General features: G+C 40.4%; 1 protein-coding gene across 2 annotated transcripts in view; it reads left to right on the top strand.

Moving 5' to 3' along the window:
• hmcn1 (hemicentin 1) overlaps nucleotides 1-19715 on the top strand; it is a 142396-nt gene that overhangs the window by 115550 nt on the left and 7131 nt on the right. For both annotated transcript variants that reach the window (XM_036582339.1, XM_036582340.1), the window contains exons 70-99: nucleotides 125-206; nucleotides 290-426; nucleotides 2289-2430; nucleotides 2891-3035; nucleotides 3146-3273; nucleotides 4466-4622; nucleotides 4828-4949; nucleotides 5152-5316; nucleotides 5587-5694; nucleotides 6289-6426; nucleotides 6692-6826; nucleotides 8347-8616; nucleotides 9471-9661; nucleotides 9986-10199; nucleotides 10577-10711; nucleotides 10871-11061; nucleotides 11290-11371; nucleotides 11553-11822; nucleotides 11969-12139; nucleotides 12593-12763; nucleotides 13698-13868; nucleotides 14740-14910; nucleotides 15710-15880; nucleotides 16043-16213; nucleotides 16529-16675; nucleotides 16824-16961; nucleotides 17240-17361; nucleotides 18102-18339; nucleotides 18446-18508; nucleotides 18781-18900. In XM_036582339.1, coding sequence (XP_036438232.1) covers nucleotides 125-206; nucleotides 290-426; nucleotides 2289-2430; nucleotides 2891-3035; nucleotides 3146-3273; nucleotides 4466-4622; nucleotides 4828-4949; nucleotides 5152-5316; nucleotides 5587-5694; nucleotides 6289-6426; nucleotides 6692-6826; nucleotides 8347-8616; nucleotides 9471-9661; nucleotides 9986-10199; nucleotides 10577-10711; nucleotides 10871-11061; nucleotides 11290-11371; nucleotides 11553-11822; nucleotides 11969-12139; nucleotides 12593-12763; nucleotides 13698-13868; nucleotides 14740-14910; nucleotides 15710-15880; nucleotides 16043-16213; nucleotides 16529-16675; nucleotides 16824-16961; nucleotides 17240-17361; nucleotides 18102-18339; nucleotides 18446-18508; nucleotides 18781-18900 — 4666 coding nt within the window. The remainder of the gene's footprint in view (nucleotides 1-124; nucleotides 207-289; nucleotides 427-2288; nucleotides 2431-2890; nucleotides 3036-3145; nucleotides 3274-4465; nucleotides 4623-4827; nucleotides 4950-5151; nucleotides 5317-5586; nucleotides 5695-6288; nucleotides 6427-6691; nucleotides 6827-8346; nucleotides 8617-9470; nucleotides 9662-9985; nucleotides 10200-10576; nucleotides 10712-10870; nucleotides 11062-11289; nucleotides 11372-11552; nucleotides 11823-11968; nucleotides 12140-12592; nucleotides 12764-13697; nucleotides 13869-14739; nucleotides 14911-15709; nucleotides 15881-16042; nucleotides 16214-16528; nucleotides 16676-16823; nucleotides 16962-17239; nucleotides 17362-18101; nucleotides 18340-18445; nucleotides 18509-18780; nucleotides 18901-19715) is intronic.

Raw genomic sequence — 19715 nt, 5'->3', positions numbered from 1 at the left:
TTCACTTGGAACATCAGCAGAACATGTAATTTGACCAAGGAAGCCCAGACTTTTGCATACGACTGAAGATTGTCTCTCTCTAAAACTTTCTGTTGCGTTGCTTGCCTCTGACACAATCTTGCAGGTTGAAGACACTGGACGGTACAGTTGTTTGGCCACCAGCCCCGCAGGAGATGATGACAAAGAGTTCCTGGTCAGAGTGCATGGTGGGTACAGCATTACAGTATTTGGCATATCTTAAAAACACTCACACTTCCATTGTCTGTAACATGTAACATTGTAATCACAGTCCCGCCCAACATTGCTGGAGAGAGCGGTGTCCAAGATGTATCAGTGCTTCAGAACAGGCAGGTGACCCTTGAATGTAAGTCAGATGCTGTGCCGCCTCCCACACTCTCCTGGCTCAAAGACGGAGCTCCGCTTAAGGTACACACACACACACACACACACACACACACGTAAAGGGCTTTATGAAATCTCCACTCCATATAACTTACTTTTTCTGACTTCCAGTAATTATAGTGCATATGTCCAGGATAATACCATAAAATTTCTCTAGCTGTTGCTGCTATCTAATACTTCGGGGGTCCTGTATACTTCAGTGCAGTCAAATGCAAAAGTTTGAACACTCCCGGTTTACGGTTTTGTTGATTTTCTAAGTGAAAATAGATGCACACTCTCTACAGATAACGATGTTAGGTATAGCCTTTTTCTGAACATTATGTTCACCATTTCTATTTATTTGCTTATTTAATATATTGGGGAAAAAAATAAACATAAATATAAAATGTGCCATAACTTTTCCGCACACCATGTTTTTTCCCAATATGTTAAAGGCAGCAGATAAACAGTAATTGTGCAAAGAACTGTGTTCTTTGTAGAGGATGTGTACTTGTTTCTGTTTAAAAATCAACAAAACATGTCATTTGACCAGGGGTGCCCAAGCGTTTGCATGGGACAGTATATTCACTGGGGAAACAAGAGGAAACTGCCTAGTTTTGGCACCATATTTGTGCTAAATATACAGTCCCTTTAATGAGTTGGACATTCTTTTTATGTACACTATATGACAATAAATATGTGGACACCCCTCCTAATTATTGTTATATTTGCTGATAAATGTATGACATCATGCACATAGCGATGTTATCTCCATAGATGAACATTGGCCGTAGAATAGGTCATACTGTAAAGCTGACTTGCTAAATCTGCATTGGTTAATTGTAAGTGCTGTACTTTGAAATGGAGGCATCTAGGACCAACAACAGCTTAGCCGTGAAGCTGTAGACCATGAACGCAAAAAGCAGGGCTGCCGAGTGCTGAAGTGGGTAGTGTGTAAAATCATCTTCTGTTGTGTCACTCACTACAGACTTTTAAATTGGCTCTGGAAGCAACATCAGCACAAGAACTATGCCTCAGGAGCTTTATGAAATGGTTTTCCATGGTCAAGCAGCTGTACACAAGCCTAAGATCACTGCTCAGTGCATAGCGTCAGCTGAAGTGGTGTAAAGCAGGCCACCACTGGAATCTGGAGTAGTGAAAACGTTCTCTGGACAGATGAATTTTGCTTTACTATCTGTCAGTGATGGACAAATCTGGGTTTGTCAGATGTCAGGAGAATAGTACCTCTCAGAATGCATAGTGCCAATAGTAATGAGGAGCAATAATGGTTTGGGGCTGTTTTCCAGGATTTGGGCTCTGTCCCTTAGTTCCGGTGATGAGTAATGTTAATGCTACAGAACACAAGTCGTTTTAGACAGTTATATGCTTCCAACTTTGTGGCAGCAGTTTGGGGAAGGCTTTAGCAGTACCACTGTTCCAGCATGACTGTGCTTCTGTGCACCAAGCCAGGTCCACAAAGATGTGGTTTGATGAGTCTGGTCTAGAATAACTCCAGGGGCCTGCACAAAGCCCTGATCTCAACCCTATAAAGCACCTTTGTGATGAATTGCCCAACATCAGTGCCTGACCTCACAAATACTCTTTTGACTGAATTGGCACAAATTCCCACAGACACACTCCAAAATCTTGTGGAAAGTCTTTCCCAGAGGAATGAAGGGTGAACAGCTGCAAAGTGAGATTAAATTCTATTGTAATGCTAATGATGTTGGAATGAGATGTCCAGCAAGCTCATATAATTGTGATGATCAGGTGTCCACATAATTTTGGGCATATAGTGTTCTTCTAATACTCATGTGAAACTGGTCCTTGGTGCTGATAAAGCCCTGACTAGCTACATTACCTTGTCATCTTAATTCATGGTAAATGTGCATATCATCTCTCTGCAGGTGTCTCCGCGGGTGCGCGTGCTGTCCAGTGGCCGGTACCTGCAGATCAATAATGCAGAGCTGGGAGATGCGGCTCGCTACACCTGCATGGCCAGCAACATCGCTGGGCAGACAAGGAGGCATTTCAATCTCAGTGTGAATGGTGAGCAACCTTCATAATAAGTGGAAATAAACAAAACCCAGCAGTACACCAAGTACACTCACCCGAAAGTGTTCTCGCTAACTAGGGACATGTACAATTTATGTTACTCATCCTTTGTCACTTAGTGATCGGTTTCTGAGCACAGTGTTGCTCTAGGCTTGATATTTTTAAATGGTGGGACACTTCGAAATTAGGAATTACACTGTCCATAGCAGTGCTGCTGTATTTGATACACCTGTATTAGCAGCACACACACTACCTTGTCACTACTGTGTCAGTGTCACTCTTGTGATAATAGTACCTACCCATAATTGCACAACCAAATAGTGGACGTATAAGGTACGCTTTGCTCATAAAGTGGCCACAGAGTGCAGGTACAAGATAGGTGTCTCTAATGAAGTCATATCAAATATATTAAAATGTCTATCCAATTTACTTTTGTATGTGTGCTTATCTCCAGTTGCTCCCACTATAAAGGATGGTCCTCAGGCAGTGTCGGTACATATCAACCAGCCGGTGGTCCTGGAGTGTATTGTAAGTGGGGTCCCTGCCCCACGTGTGACCTGGAGGAAACATGGAGCCATTCTGGCTGGAAATAGTCCCAGGTCTGTTAAAAAGTGTAGAGCCTCTCCAAATGCTGTACACCACTATAAATCACCTCAGGTTACTCCATTCATTCTAGCTGAACTAATGCCTGGATCTCCCATTCGGATAGGTACAGGTTTGCTCAGGATGGCTCTCTACATATCCATTCGGCCCAGGTGACTGATACAGGCCGTTATTTGTGCATGGCCACCAACCAGGCGGGCACCCAGCGCAAGAGAGTGGATCTGCAGGTTTACGGTGAGTGAACAGCACTTAAACTGTACAGTCGTATGCAAAAGTTTGAATGCTCAGTCAAATTACATGGAGTGGGAAAAAAGATGAAAATGTGGCCTGTGCAATTGCAACTACAATGGCTTTCAGTTCAGCAGTCTTTATGAACTGGATAATAGGCATTTCTTATAGGTTTTGGCACAGTGGTTCAAAATGATTTCCTTATGTGTTCCTGAGAATTTGAAAAAACTGGAGAATGCAGTTGTTTAATATGTGCATTGTACAAAAAAATCACTGTAAAATTACAGTAAATTAACGGGTACTAGTTGCATTACTTTCACGGTAATTTACCATATTAACAGTATTAACAGTAAATAACAGTAGAATAGCTCCTGCACACTGTGACGTCACAGTCACCTGGATGCCAAGTGATGTAGCTGTACACTTGCAGTAATAAGCTGTAATTAAAATACCATAATTTAATAAGGTATTCTGATGTAAAGTAATATAATGTAAAATAATGCAAGTAATTTACTGTAAATCTACCTTTAAATATATTTTAGAACATTTAAATAAAGTAAAAGATTAACAAAAAATAAATATAAAAACAATATTAATATATATATTTATTCACCTTGTTGTGCACTATGCAAAGAATATCTCAAGTATCTAATTTTTAAATGCACATATTTATATTCAGTTTAATATTACTTATGATTTGCACAGACATGGCCACAAATTCAAATGTTTTTATTAAAGTATTCCTTTTTAATTCTCAGGTGCTGTCATATCCCATAATGCTGTATAGTACAGCTCAACATCAAATTCACAGTAATTTGCCATGTTACTGTATAAAACGTAGTGATTTCACAATAAAATAATGAATACAGGATTTTGCTCTGAAAAAAATGAGTGTTAAATATTGTGAAACCCTGGCAATAATTAACAGCTTGCTCAGCTTTAAACAAGATACCTTCTGTATGACATAAAAATGGTCAGAAAATGACTGCTTCTATACTTTTGTCCATTTTCATTAAAAAAAAAACAGTACGTCATAAGGTCTAAATTGCCTCTTAATTCTTAAGAAACAAATTTTAGACATCAAACATGTCTTGGCTGCTCTACATTTGGAGTAAGGTGAAAACTGCATAAATTAGTTTTTTTCTCCTAAACTATTCTCACTGACTTTGTTTCTACTGTCCATTTGCTCAAACCCCAGTGCCCCCCTCCATTGCTGATGGTCCCACTAATGTCACGGTAACCGTAAACATCCAGACCACCCTGTCCTGTGAGGCGACAGGTATCCCCAAACCCTCCGTCACATGGACCAAAGACACTCGCCCTCTCAACACTGACCAGAACCAGAATATGTACAGGTTCAGCCAGGTTTTCTTCCTGTTTTATTGCCTCTTTCACTGTATGCTGCATGTCTGAATGCCCTCAACAATGAGCAGTTCTGTAAATAATTATCATGTACTTCTGTGAGGTTATTATATGCTTGCTATTTTCAGTATATGATAAGTCCTAAGTCTTTTAATAAACCTTTTGACACTAATGCAAATTATTTGTTTGTGCCGACAGATTGCTCTCATCAGGTTCGCTGGTTGTCATAGCGCCCACGGTAGAAGACACAGCGCTGTATGAGTGTATGGTGTTCAATGAGGCGGGTAAAGAGAGCAGAGCCATCCAACTCACTGTACACGGTGAGAGCCCCTTACTTGTGCCAAAGAACTTTTATTTTGTATTTTTAAAATTTATTTACCTTTGTTTAACCAGGGTAGTCACATTAAGATTAAAATCTCTGTTAAAAGTTACTTTGATTCTCTCTGTAGGATAACAACTACAGGCTTATTATTCAGTTATTAATCTTAAGACTACCAAGTAAATCAGTGACTTTCTCTGTAGTGCCACCGTCCGTTGCTGATGAGGCCACAGAACTAGTGGTTAACAGACTGTCTCCAGTGGTCATTGGCTGCACTGCATCTGGGGTGCCCGAACCTGTCCTGCACTGGAGCAAAGATGGGATGCGACTGGCGAAAGAGGGAGAGGGGTACAAGACACTCCCGTCTGGTGAGTATGTCTCTGTGCAGATACCTAACAACCTAATTAAGAGTGAAACTAAAATGATGTGCATCAAAGAAAAGAGACACTTCTGAGAAAAGATTCATCGGTCATTGTGAAATAACCATAAAACTTTTAAACTGTGGTCATGAGTTTTGAATAATATACAAAACTACCATGCATGTCAGCTATAAAACCATACTCAATATATAACCACTGAAAGTTTTTTAGAGTTAATGTGCTATTTCTAAATACTGGTGGGATAATCCTCTTTCTCAGGTCCTCTGGAAATTGCTGCTGCAGAGTTGAGTCATGCTGGCCGTTACTCGTGCTTTGCTAAGAACGCTGCTGGATCTGCCCATCGTCATGTCCAACTTATTGTGCAGGGTAAGGAGACAGAGATAATCAAGTCATGGCAGCAACCACAGGTATTCTTATTATACTAATGTGCTTCACAACAAGCATTAGTCTCTGTTTCAAACTGTAAAGACAGGCTCTTAGATGTAATGATATACACAAAGGTTTGGGGACACCTAGCATTTCAAAATGTTTTTAATACAAATGAGCGTTTTTATTTGTCAGATTTCAATGACTAGTCATGTTTTTTAAGTGAACAATATTGCATGTAGTAGCTTCAAAATAATGCAATATCCCATGCTATTTATTCCCCTGTGATATCAGCGTTTGCTATCACTCAAACCTTTCAGCTGTTTAATCGATCACCGGTGCTAAAATATGCTTTTAACAGTTGGTTAGACTGTCAAATCATTATTTAGGCCTTTTTTTTTTCTTTCATATGAAGCTTAGTGTTGCAGAATATACTCAAAATAGTAAGAAATAGCTGCTGTATGTTAACAAACCTTTGCAAGATTTTTTCACTATATCTTTATAGCCAACTGTCCTAGCTCCCATCATGAGTTCATAGTAAAATTACAATTATCGTAAAAAACATATAATCTGCTATGTCTTAATACTTACCAGAGCCACCGGTGATTCAAGCTCACCCCTCAACACTGGATGTGATCCTGAACAACCATGTAACCCTGCCATGCCGTGCTGTGGGCTCCCCTCGCCCCACTATCACCTGGCAGAAAGAGGGCATCAACATCTTCACCTCTGGTAAGAGCTGGCTCTGCCATGAGGGGTCTTTGTGTCATCAAAGAAATAAATAGTGTGCTAAAGAGACCGAAGATAAGCATCACCTCTGAATGCTAATGTGGCTAAGATTGAATGATGAATATGATAGATAGTGGAATGCAGTTAGCATGAGCTCATTTATACATTCCTCAGCGATTCTTATTCACATTATCAGTTATCACTGAAGTGTTCCTAACTTTACTAAAGCAATTCTGTTCTATTACCTTGCCTGGCACTTTATGAACAGGAGGTGATTTCACTGTTCTGCCCAGTGGCAGCCTGCAAATCTCAAGGGCCAAAGTGGAAGATGCTGGAACCTACATGTGTGTGGCCCAGAATCCAGCAGGCACAGCACTGGGCAAGACAAAACTCCGGGTGCAAGGTAAGGCAGTATGACTGACCACAGTCAGTGGTCAGTCATTAGCGTATCTCATTTTACTGTTTAACCTGCACCCAGTACATCCAGTTAATGAGATACAAACTTCAGTTTCAGAAAAGTGAGAAAAAAACAGAAAGCGGTGATATTTATGAATTCATTATGACCTGTATTTAAAAAGAAAACAGTACAGAGAAATAATCACTACAGCGAATAATCCAACAATTTAGGAACAATGTTCCTCAACAAGTTGCAGAAGAATTTTAGGTATTTCAACATCTACAATGCATAGTATCATCAGAAGATTCAGGGAATCCTGAGGAATTTCTGTGTGTAAATGACAAAAACGAAAATACAACTGAATTGCCATAAACCTAAATCCTTCAGATGGCACTGCAATAAAAACTAGCGTTCTTCTGCCATGGACATCACCACATGCGCTCAGGAATACTTTGACAAACCGTTGTTCATTGCTGCATCTACAAATGCACATTAAGACTGTAATATGTGCAGAGGAAGCTATATGTCAGCAACATCCAGAAATGCCTTATCTGGGTTTGAGTTCATCTGAAATGGACTGATACACAGTGGAAATGTGTATTGTGGACTGATGAGTCAATCATTCCGATAGTTTGTGGATACAATGAACATCATTGTGTTCTCCAAGCCAAAGAAGAAAAGAACCATATTGTTTCCAGGGTCTGTCGTGGTATGGGTGTGTATTAGTGCCCATGGCATGGGTAACTTACTTAACTCTGTGAAGGCACCTTTGAAACTGAAAGACATTTTGGAGCAACATATGCTGCCTTTTAGACAATATCCTTGGTCAGGGACATCCATGCTTACTGCAGCACAACAGCACCAAGCCAGATCCTGCATGTTTTAGAACTCAGAGAGTGTGGGTCTGGCTGCACTGCCTGCACTGAAAACACGTGCCACATTGTGAAACACAAAATGTAGCATACGCTTGCACAGCAGAGGATTTGCATAAAGGAAGAATGGCAAAAAAATTCAAAATTGAATCAATTGTTGTCTTCAGTCCTCAAATGATTATTAAGTGTTAATAAAAGGAAAGGTGATATAACACGGTGGTAAACGTGCTCCTGTCCCAACTTTTTTGGAACATTTGCAGACATCAAATTTGGAATGAACATATATTTACAAAACAGTAAAACAAGTTAAAACATCAAATAATATGTGTGCTATTTTCAATGTGATCTAGGTCAAATAGAATGTACTAATTACTGCTTTCTATTTTATTAGCATTTCATATACTCTTCCAAATGTTTTGGAAATGAGGTTTGTAATTAACAAATCCTTCTTGAGTTTAAATGGCTGTATTAGAGCAGGAAAATGCTAAAATGTGGCAGGTAGGGGTACTCCAGGTCCCGAGGATCTGAACCTGTTCTAATCAGTCCCTCCCTAGCTCATTCATTGTCAATCCTGTCAATAGTGTGAAATATTGTCATATTGAAATATTTTTTAAGCCACACAACATTAAAAGTGCCTGTTGTTCCATTTTACAGTTCCTCCAGTCATCAGCTCAAACACTAAGTCCTATAATGTGGCTGTGGATGGCTCAGTGACTCTGCAGTGCCAGGCCAAGGGCTACCCGACACCATCAGTGAGCTGGCACAAGGATGGACAGCTGTTGGCTGAGTCTGTGCGCCAGCGTGTTCTGAGCTCTGGCTCTCTGCACGTGGCCTTCGCCCAGCCAGGAGACACAGGCAGATACACCTGCACTGTAGCCAATGTGGCTGGGAGCAGCAGTGTGGACATGAGCCTCACCGTACTGAGTGAGTCAGACAGAGACAATAGAAACACAGTTTAGTAGTCAAAGAAATAGCCACATACTTAAATAAATTGCATTTAAATGCCCAATTAAGAAAATAGTTTATATTAGGAATATAAAACAAAAGCATTTAATATTTAATATAAAGGGTTTAATATTTATTTATTGCATGCAGCTAGCAGAAGATCCCCACTTGATCATTTGGTTGATTTAGTGATTTATCTTAGTGTTGTGTGTCTGTGTGATTTAATCTACTAGCAGTTTGCCAAAAAAATAATTCCCACAAATTACACTGTACATTGTTGTCTTCCTGTTTTTTTTTTTTCAAAAATCTGTATTATGTACAGATTGTGCGCCCCTGGTTTTGTTTTGTTTTGTAGATTTTTACTTTTTACTTTTTTACTTATTTTTACTTTTGTTGAAGTGAAAATAAGTACACATCCTCTACAGAGAGCACACTTCTGCACATAATGCACAGATAGTGTTTATTTATTTTTATTTTGAACACATTGGAAAAAATATATATAGTTTGCACTTTTTATTATATTTTATGTTTTTTTACTGTTGACTAAAGTTTGGGGAAAAATGCCACATCTAAGTTGGTTCCCTGTAAAGGATGCTTTTCACTGTACACTGATGTGTTTTCAAATTAACAAAACGTCATTTGGCCAATGATGTTTAAACATCATCGGCCGACGCTATTTAAAAAATGACAACATATTGAATATTTAATTTACTGCGCCAACTACACGTTTTTCAAAAAAAAGCTAAGATGAATTCAGATATCTGTAAAGCCATGCCCATTCCTAGTACTATTACTGGAACTCTCAGGTTAACTCTGCCGCCTTTTCTTCCCAGTCCCTCCCTCCATCCGCGAAGGTGAACCAGAGCTGTCCGTGGTGGAGAACACTCAGGCCCTGTTGTCATGCGTGGCGGAAGGCGTCCCTCAACCCAGCCTAAGCTGGGAGAGAGAGGGCATCCCACTGACAGACTCAGTAGGAGAATACACAATCCTGCCTTCTGGAGAGCTTATTATAGACACCATTCAGGTTTGAGACAACCTCCTGTTTCTATTAACACATGACATTTCACTGGCAATGATGCAGCAATTTACACCTAATCATAAATATACTTAGTCAGCCAAGAAATTTTTCGTGTTCAAAGTTTTGTGTCAGACCTTTATTTCTCTGGAGTTTCAAACACTGTATGAAAATATAAAAATAAACGAAAGTTAGCTACATTAGCTTCATAGCTCCAATGCAAAAATAAAGAAGCAAACTATAGACACTAAACATGTCTTGGCATTTTTGTCAAACTATTCCGTTAATCATTTTCTAATCCACCTCTTTCTTTCCATGCCTTGTGGAATATAGCCTGGGGACGCTGGGAGTTACACATGTGTGGCTTCCAACTCAGTGGGGCAGGACAGTCGGACCATGACTCTATCTGTGCACACACACCCAGCTTTCACTGAGCTTTTGGGAGATGTTGCTCTCAACAAAGGAGAACAGCTTCTGCTTGCCTGTGGGGCCATTGGCATCCCTCCACCCAAAATCACCTGGTCATTCAACAACAACATCATTCCAGGTAAGGGCCTCTCATTGTTCTTTAAATATTGTTTTATACTCCACCTTCACTGAGTAAAATAAAATTGGTAAAAGTACAGAAAAACTTCAGACTTTAAGTTACTTGCTGCTCAAATTACATACATAAGTCTTTCTGAGATTATTTAATAGCTTGACATGGTTTGAGGTGAGTGTGTGAGGAATGTCGTTTACACAGTGCTATAATACAAAATTAAAGAGGCAAACTTTGGTACCAAACTTAGCAGTTTGGCTATATTTAGGCTAAGAAAAAAAGGTATTTGTTTTTTTGCAAAATTGGTTTAAGTTTGTATTTTTGTAAGAATGCTATTGCACAGTCACATCACTGATGATGTTATGCCTCCCTGTTTGTGCTTGTAGCTTATTATGACCATGTGAATGGGCACAGTGAGCTTGTGATTGAGCATGTCAGTAAGGACGACGCAGGCACATACACCTGTGTGGCAGAGAACCGTGTGGGATCCATAAAATCTCTAGGCTTCGTCCATGTCAAAGGTACCCTGCAACGCTCCTGAATTATACAGAGGCTTTGTTCATGTATTAATGTACTGGACAGATCAGGTTTCCTAAATGTCAAATGTGCCTTTCTATCTGTTTATAGAGTAGTATTAAGAGTGTAACACCTGATTGTGTCCTTCCGCTGTGTCTCTCCAGAGCCACCTATTATAGATGGAGATATCCATTCAAACCATATTGAGCCTCTGGGTGGGAATGCCATTCTGAACTGTGAAGTGAGGGGAGACCCCCTGCCCACCATCCAGTGGAGTAAGAAGGGCGTTGCCATTCAGATCAGCAACCGCATCCGCCAACTGGACAACGGCTCTCTGGCCATTTATGGCACTGTGGTACTGCTGCCCAATGCCATTCCCTTTTAGCAGATATCTTTACACTTCAGCTGTACAGAAAAAACAACTTGTTTCGGTATATAAGCTGTGTAAGGCCGTACTATACAATCAAGTTCGAAGAAATAAAAGGAATATAGCTGAACAACTGCTTTTTCATTCATTTGAATCATTCTTACTGAAGCATTCTTTCTTAAGACACTCTTTTCTTGTTTGCTTCTTATTTTTCAGAGTGAGGATGCAGGTAACTACGTGTGTGTGGCTACAAATGATGCTGGAGTTGTGGAGAGGACAGTCACTCTCACCATACAGAGTAAGGAAACCTATGCCCATTCTGTTCACAACCACCAACTAGCTTAATTCATTGCTGCTACCATAACCAGAAAAAACTTTAAACACAGCACGTGATTGCTGACCTCACATTTTACTGCCTAGTAGAGGCTTTATTCTCCATAGGCTTTTGGTCTTGAACTAGCAACGCTCTCCTTCCTCAGGCTCTCCTGTCTTCACGGTGGAGCCGGTGGACACAGTGGTGGATTCAGGGTCCACTGTAGTGCTGAACTGCCAGGCACAGGGTGAGCCCACACCTGTCATCGAGTGGGCCAGCCATGGGCGCCCCCTGCTGAGCAACGACCGCATCACCACGCTGTCAAATGGCTCTTTGCGGCTCAGCAGCGCTCAGAAAGAGGACACAGCTGAGTACGAGTGTGTGGCCCGCAACCTAATGGGCTCTGCCCTGGTGCGCATGGCCCTTACAGTACGCGGTGAGATAAACGTTTGTGCACTTTATAACACTTTTATATGTTTTAGTGTCAACTGTGCACCTATTATATGTGTTAGTGTCACGTGTGCTGGTTTTTGAAGTTAGAATTTGAGGTCTGCTGCTAAGAACAGTCTGTGTTTGTGTCAGTACATGGAGGCTTCTCTGAGTGGATGGAGTGGGGTGCCTGCAGTGTATCCTGCGGAACAGGTGTTCAGAAGAGGCTAAGACAGTGCAGCAACCCCTGGCCTGCCAACGGTGGCCGCCACTGTACTGGCTCAGACTCTGAGACCCGCAGCTGCCAAGGCAAACCTTGCCCAGGTTAGTTGACTTATGTCCGCTCCACTTTATTTAATGCTATTTTCAGTACAACTGTATGTGATGGAGTAGGGCTGAGTGGTATAGGCACATATCACAATGTATCATTTGTCTTGGATAAGTATCAATTATTGTTTTGTTACTATATTTACTAATTCTCAGTATTAAGTCAATAATTTTGTATTTTTGATTCAAGAAAAAAGTTATCTGATTTAAGAAAACCAAACCAGTTCTCCACCGCTAATTCTGCTAACTATTGCAAGTGAATGGCTTGACTTCTTTTACCTCCTAAAACTAACAAAAAACACAATATTGATGTTTTTTAAAACAAAATTTTTTTTTGTTTTTTTTTAAGTTTTTGCTATTTATTGTTATGATTTTACTGTCTAGGCCTTTGATGGACACTCATAAATCTATGTGTAATTGTACCGTGTCTTTGTGTGTGCATCCATATAGTGGATGGTCAGTGGTCGGAGTGGTCCGCTTGGGAGGAGTGCTCTCGTACCTGTGGTCAGGGGAACAGGACAAGGATCCGCACCTGCAGCAAGCCTCCAGCACAGCATGGGGGCAGGGCCTGCGAGGGCAGAGCAGTGGAGGTCATCATGTGCAGCATCAGACCTTGCCCTGGTGAGTCCACAATCCAGGAGGGTAGCGGAACTGTGTTCCTTGCTTCTTCATGACTGATTTAAGTCACAGAAGAACTTAATAATGAGCTGATTAAAAAAAAAACAGGCATGTCAAAGCAGGGAAGGGAAAGCTCTTCAAAACTGGAGAATTTTTAATTTGACTCTGTACAAATTCATAGCATTTGCATAACAAACAAAAAAAAGAAAGAAAACCAAGTCTCCCTGCAGTGAGCTTTTAGCAGGTATACTGAATAGACCCAGAATGTTCCAACTCTTTTGGAGATGAATCTAGAAATGCATTCAGTCCAAATCCAGTATGAACAAACATATAAATACTTGACTGAACATTGCCATAAATACTCTTTAACATATGAAGATAAAGATACAAATGTATAATCAGCATACAAAGTACAAAATTCATTACACACGTTGAGCCATGTATTTCACTCCTTGCATTTTATTCCCTTTTTGTGTTGTCAGCACTCATCAGCACTCGAAGCTTTTATGCCTCTAAACCACCTTTGGGCAAAATGATTTCGAACATGTCCTTTTAACAATAGTTTAGAATAGACAAATGCAGCAAAAAATGAAATTTGGTGGGAGGATCATGCCCTCCTTTCTTTTAATCTAGCGTCCTATAAATTCCCAGCTCTACTTTCCCTATCCTGTGATGAAGTTTTTCACAGTCCCCACCATCACCTTATATCCTTCCTGCTACTCATCTCTGTCAGATCTGTCAGACTGCGACCATCCAAAAAATGCCCAGAACTCCAGCCTAAGTTCTGAGAGTTCTCTCCCCTCCCTCAATCACAGCCTCCGTTCATACTACCTACTCAACGAGGCACGGTCCAAACTCGCAAATCATTATTTAGGCAAAACTAATTTTTTATACCGGTTTGCAGTTTTGACTAAACGTTTCTCTGTGCATCTCTCAGTGGCTGGGAACTGGGGTACCTGGTTACCGTGGAGCCCTTGCAGTGAGACTTGTGGCAAGGGGATGCAGACGAGAATCCGGCTATGTAACAGCCCCCCACCTTCCTTTGATGGACTGCCATGCAAAGGCGCAGACACACAAACTCAAGTGTGCACAGAGAGGAACTGCCCTGGTAAGAGATTAGCGGCAAGAGGGGATCATTAAGGAGATTCAGACGGATTCATATTTAATTTTGTCTGTTCAGTGAAGGTCTGATTCAGTTAAATTCAGTAATATTCTGTAACATTCAAAATTAAATTTAGTTTTACTTGTATAACACTTTTTGCAGTTACAAAGCAGGTTTATAGAAATGTGGGTCCGGACACCTAATAAGCTTAGTGAGTACTGGATAGTGAAATTACGTTACAGATAATACAGATTTAGACTAAACAGAGGCACTCTGATCAAACAGAAGAAGGATCCATGAGATAAGTTTATGATTAATGTTAAGTGTAATATAAAATTGTCATAAATAAAAATTGCGTTAAATATGCAGTCATATGCAAAAATTTGAAAATCCTGGTCAAATTACGTTTTGTTGATTTTCTAAGTGAAAATGAGTTAATGTATTGGAAAGTTTAACATATTGGAAAAATTAAATATAAAATGTGCCATAACCTTTTTTCCTTCATATGTTAAATTGAACAAATAAACACTAATTGTTCATTAAAATGTATAAAAGTGTGTTCTCTATGGAGGGTGTGTTAATTTAAATGAGTTCATGGTAGTCAGTAGTTCTATGGATTTTCTGGATCCAGCTGTTTCCCTTGCTCTAGCATGTCTGATTCTACTGATTGTCAACTTATTAAGTTCTTCTAGAGCTCATCTCTAAGCTAAAAGAAGGAGAAAACAAAACTGCACATAGCTGGTTTGCAGGAATACAGTAATGCATTTGAGATCTCATTTAAGATGAAATCCAGTGTACCTAGTTACCTCAAAGTGTAGATAGACATAATTACAAGGGTGTTTACTAATAACATTTTGAAACCACTTCTCCACTATAGTGGATGGTAAGTGGTCATCCTGGGTGAGCTGGGGAGCCTGTAGCGTTTCCTGTGGAGGTGGAACCAGGCAGAGGACACGCCTCTGTGCAAGCCCAGCCCCTCAGCATGGAGGAAGGCAGTGCGAAGGAAATGACGTCCACATCGACTTCTGCAATAGTGAACCATGTCCTAGTGAGTGCATACACACAAACACACACAGTCTCTCAAGAACTCTGAATTTTGGCATGATGATGCTGTCACATATGGAGCCCTGATGATGACAATGCGTGGCCACGACTTAGTAAGCTGTGGGAATGAGATGATTAAGTCGTGGCCATGACTTAGTAAGGCATGGGAACGAGATCACGGCCACGCATTAGGATCTCGTTCCCATGCTTTACTAAGTCGTGGCCATGACTTAGTAATCTCATTCCCACTCCTTACTAAGTCGTGGCCACGCATTATTTTTATTTATGCAGGATGTCACCAGCGGGGCTCCGTAGTCACAGACAAAAATCGTAGAACAGTTTTTCAGTTGTAAGTTCAAATCAGAGGTTTTAGAATGCTTAATGTGATGTGCTCACTGGTGGCTGGTTTAGTGACAAGACGTTTTTTTTAGCCGAAAAAGTTCTCAGAAATATTGGACCACAGTCTCAGATTGTGACTGTTGCTATGACGCACGTCTAGAAAGCCAACAATAGAAGTAAGCCGTGGCATACAACGCCTGCCAACTAGAAGCAGAAAGCAGAAGCAGTTGTAGTGATGAAAGTGAAACACAAAGGCGCAAACTGTATCATCAGAACATGTGGAGACAATAGATTATCACCAGTTGCTTAAATTGTTAACAAACTACCCCTGCTAATTATCAAGTTCACATGTTTGTGATAAACAAATTTGGGTTCAGTACCTACCAGTGAAGGCTAATGTTAAGGCTACAGCATACAGTGACATTTTAGACAATTATATGCTTTATATGCTGTTGCTCTAACAGTCAACGGTAACTGGGGCCCATGGAGCAGTTGGGGCAGCTGCAGCAGGACTTGCAACGGAGGTCAAATGCGTCGCTACAGAACGTGTGACAACCCCCGACCAGCCAACGGGGGTAGAGCGTGTGCTGGAACAGACACAGAAATCCAGAAATGTGGTACAGCAAGTTGCCCCGGTAAGAGAAATAAGCACAGACACATTAAAATTAAAGTCAGGGATTACACAAAGATCAGAATTAGATGTTGTCTTAGATTATCACAGCATGTTAGAATAATTGTAGATATCATTTCATCTTTAATATTGATAACTGTTTGTATGTGTGTTTGTGCCTACTCAGTGGATGGTAACTGGGGTCCATGGCAGCCATGGGGTGAATGTTCGGCCTCATGTGGAGTTGGAGAGCGGACAAGGGTACGGCTCTGTAACAGTCCATCTCCTAGCAACAAAGGCCGCTCTTGCCCAGGAGACTCGACACAGCTATCCAAGTGTAATATCCAGCCATGTCCAGGTCTCTATCATTTATCAATTTGACTTAGCTCAGCTCAAAAAAGCCTACAGCAGTTCCCAGCTCTGGTCCTGTATCCCTGCTTAGCATATTTCAGCATTTTCCTCTGCTGTCACACCCACTTTAACTCAAGAAAGGCTGATTAATGAGTTATTAGTTGAATGCGATGTGTTAGACTGGGAAAAAACACCAAAATATTCAGGACAGAGGTACTCCAGGACCAGGACTGTGAACCACAGGCCTAACGGTGCATTGTCTTTTAACTATGCCACATAACATGACTAACCAGCAACATAACATGTTCCTTTGTTTGTTCAGGTGGTCCTCAGAAGGCCAGAGGAAGCGTAATTGGCAACATTAATGATGTGGAATTTGGCATTGCCATCCTCAATGCCACCATCTCCAGCAGTCCATCGGGAGGGAAAGTGGTACAGGCCACCATCACCAACATACCCAGGAACCTAGGTCAGTCACTTTGAAGATCACAGATGAAGACTCTTACTGTTACTAAGCTGGGTGACAGTCACCTGTTTTTTCCAGACACTTTGCCCTGCTTTCTACTCTGCTTTTTTGAGTTCTGGTTTGATGTCATCTAATGTAATTTTTTTTTCAGGCCCTGCTATGAGAAAACTGATCTCCCTACTCAACCCCATCTACTGGACTACAGCACAGGAGCTGGGTGAGGCTGTCAATGGCTACACCCTCACAGATGGCATCTTCAGACGAGAGACTCAAGTAGAGTTTGCCACCGGTGAGTGCAATGGAGACACCAGTTTGTTTGATGGGCTTGATGATTAACTCAGGAGTTGAATCAGGCTCAGCCTTTTTAGAACAGAAAAAAACATTGTGCAGACCAGGATTGGAATAAACTTTTGATCTTGCAGCTGTAAAATATTGCAGCTTTTATAATTTCACAGGCCTAGTTTTTCAAATCGTTTATCCTGCTTTTATAGAGTGATCTTGGGATATCGATACTTCTTGCAACATGTGATAGGTGTTCATAATTACATGCTTGTGTATTTGCTTAAGGGGAAATCCTGAGGATGACTCATGTGGCACGGGGACTGGACACAGATGGTGCACTGCTCTTAGACATCGTGGTGAATGGGCATATCCTCCAATTGCCCTCCAATGCAGACATTAGCCTCAAGGTAGAACTTCTGCTTAGTCTATACTATCATTACAGTGTAAAGGGCTTCCATTGTGGAATATGAAATATTTCGGTGTTCTTCATAGCTGAAAATCCACATCACTACTCTCTGTGTTCTAAAACACACCAGATAACATTCATAATATTCACCAGATTCATATTCATTAAAGTCTTGATAATTAGCTCATGATCTGAATGTATAAGCGTTATTTATATTATTCATTTGTTTACTGAATCAGGTATTCAAATAAGGCTTGTGAAGCTTGGATTTAAAAAGTAATTTAATTGTGTATGTGATGTTTTATGTGATGTTGTAACTCATATTAAGCAAAATGGCAGCATCAAAGTGAAGCTAATAGGTGTTAGCAAGTTATTATTCTGTTGGTCAATTGGTAGTGTGATAAATCATATGAGCCTAAAACACAAAAATAAATCACTAAATTAGTTGAATGATCAGGTATGAGATGGATCACATACATTATTTTTTGTATTCCTTATTAAAAATGTTATTTGTTTAAAAGTGCAGATTTTCTTATAGCAAGGATGAATAACATTTTGAAAATATTGGGTATCGGCCGATGCTCAAAGTTTCAGTATCGGAAAAGAAATATTGATATCCCTAATTCTCTAATTCAGTAAAAGCATATACTGTACAATGCTGATGCATTCCAGTAATGCTGTGCAGAACTCTGGGGTACAGTCTTTGTGGACTTATCTAGCTATGCTTTGTGCTGAACTCAGGACTACATGGAGGACTACATCCAGACAGGTCCCGGGCAGCTGTACGCTCTGTCTACTCGTATGTTCAGTGTAGACAAAGTGAGTGTGCCTTATTCCTGGAACCACACTATCTCATATGATCCTACCAGAGGCAAGATGCCCTACCTGGTGCAGACACTCCATGCCTCTGCTGTCAATGCTCAATACCGCCCTCTAGAGGAAATACTGGAGTTCTCCATCCACACAACTATTGCCAAGGGTGGGACATTGACGTTATGCTTTATTTTTATGACTTAAATTGTAGCCAGAGCTCTCAGGGTGTAAATATGTTTATATTTATTAGCTACCATTCCTGTCATCCACAGGTGAACGTAGTAACCAGTGTCCCAGTGGCTTCCTGTTAGACCCAGCTGGGCCCTACTGTGCTGGTATGTTTGCAACAGATTTCAAAAAACAGACAGTATGCTGCTCATACAGCAGCCGCATCCTCTCACAGCATAACCAAAACGACTTCATCCAGCCAAGATTCAATAGGGCATAAATAGAATGTGATAAATAGAATGTGATTAAGTGTTTAGTCTAGATAGCATTTGGTGACATAGAAGCCCATGTGTCCTTCGGAGTATATGTATAATATGTGTCTTTCAATGAGCTTGTGATTGACTGAGTTCTTCATGTGTTTCTGCCTGCTGTGATGAAGATGAGAATGAGTGTGTGGAAGGCAACCCATGTTCCCATGCCTGCCATAACGCTATAGGCACATACTATTGCTCCTGCCCCAGAGGACTCACCATCTCTGCTGATGGCAGGACATGCCAGGGTACCAGCTGTCTGCACACAACACATACAAACACATGTACCATAATAATACAATGGGAATTACCTATATAAACTGTTTTTCTTAAAAGGGAACTGATTGTTCAAAATGTTTCTATATTTAATTCAAGATGTAAACAAAGTCTTTTAGAGTAATTTATCAAATTCAATTTGGAACTTAAGAGTCAGAAGTGTTCGCAGTGGTGGTGATGGGAAACAGACACCTGAAGCGTTTAATGCCTTTAAAAGCTACTTTACTGGAAAAAGTTCTTGTTATTGTTTTAGAACAGTTTTGAAATAAAGTTTTGCCGTTAAGGCGTCTTTAAAGTCCATTTAAACGAGAAAAAGATATTGAAAAGAAAAGAAAACCTATTCATGGCAGAGATGTATAGGCAGTAAATAAGGAAAAATAGTCCCAGAGAAAACTTATGTTTAGACATTAACCACTATTTTACCATTACCAACATACATATAAAAACTCAGAAGACATGCATTGGTTCACTAGTCATTTATTACGTAATGGCCCCTAGTTCCAGTTCCCTTAAGTCCAAGTCGGTACATTTCTCTACAATCTTTACACATCAAGCTATAACTTTGTTTCACTTTGTCTCAACGATTGGATAATGCAACGATTGGAACAATGCAAAGATTGGAAAAATTCCTGTTCAATGCTGTATCGACCTTTTCGCATGTTGCTGAAGAAAACCTTGTATCTCCAAAATGAGAACTTTACAGAAGAAGGAAAAAACCTGCTTTACTTTTAATGCAAGTCAGTGTAACCAGACATTTTTCCAAGCAGTTTTGGGCCGTTTGTTTTGG

Source organism: Colossoma macropomum, unplaced genomic scaffold (assembly GCF_904425465.1).
Source record: "Colossoma macropomum unplaced genomic scaffold, Colossoma_macropomum, whole genome shotgun sequence".
In the NCBI taxonomy this organism is placed as follows: domain Eukaryota; kingdom Metazoa; phylum Chordata; class Actinopteri; order Characiformes; family Serrasalmidae; genus Colossoma; species Colossoma macropomum.
This window is presented reverse-complemented; position numbering and strand designations above follow the sequence as displayed.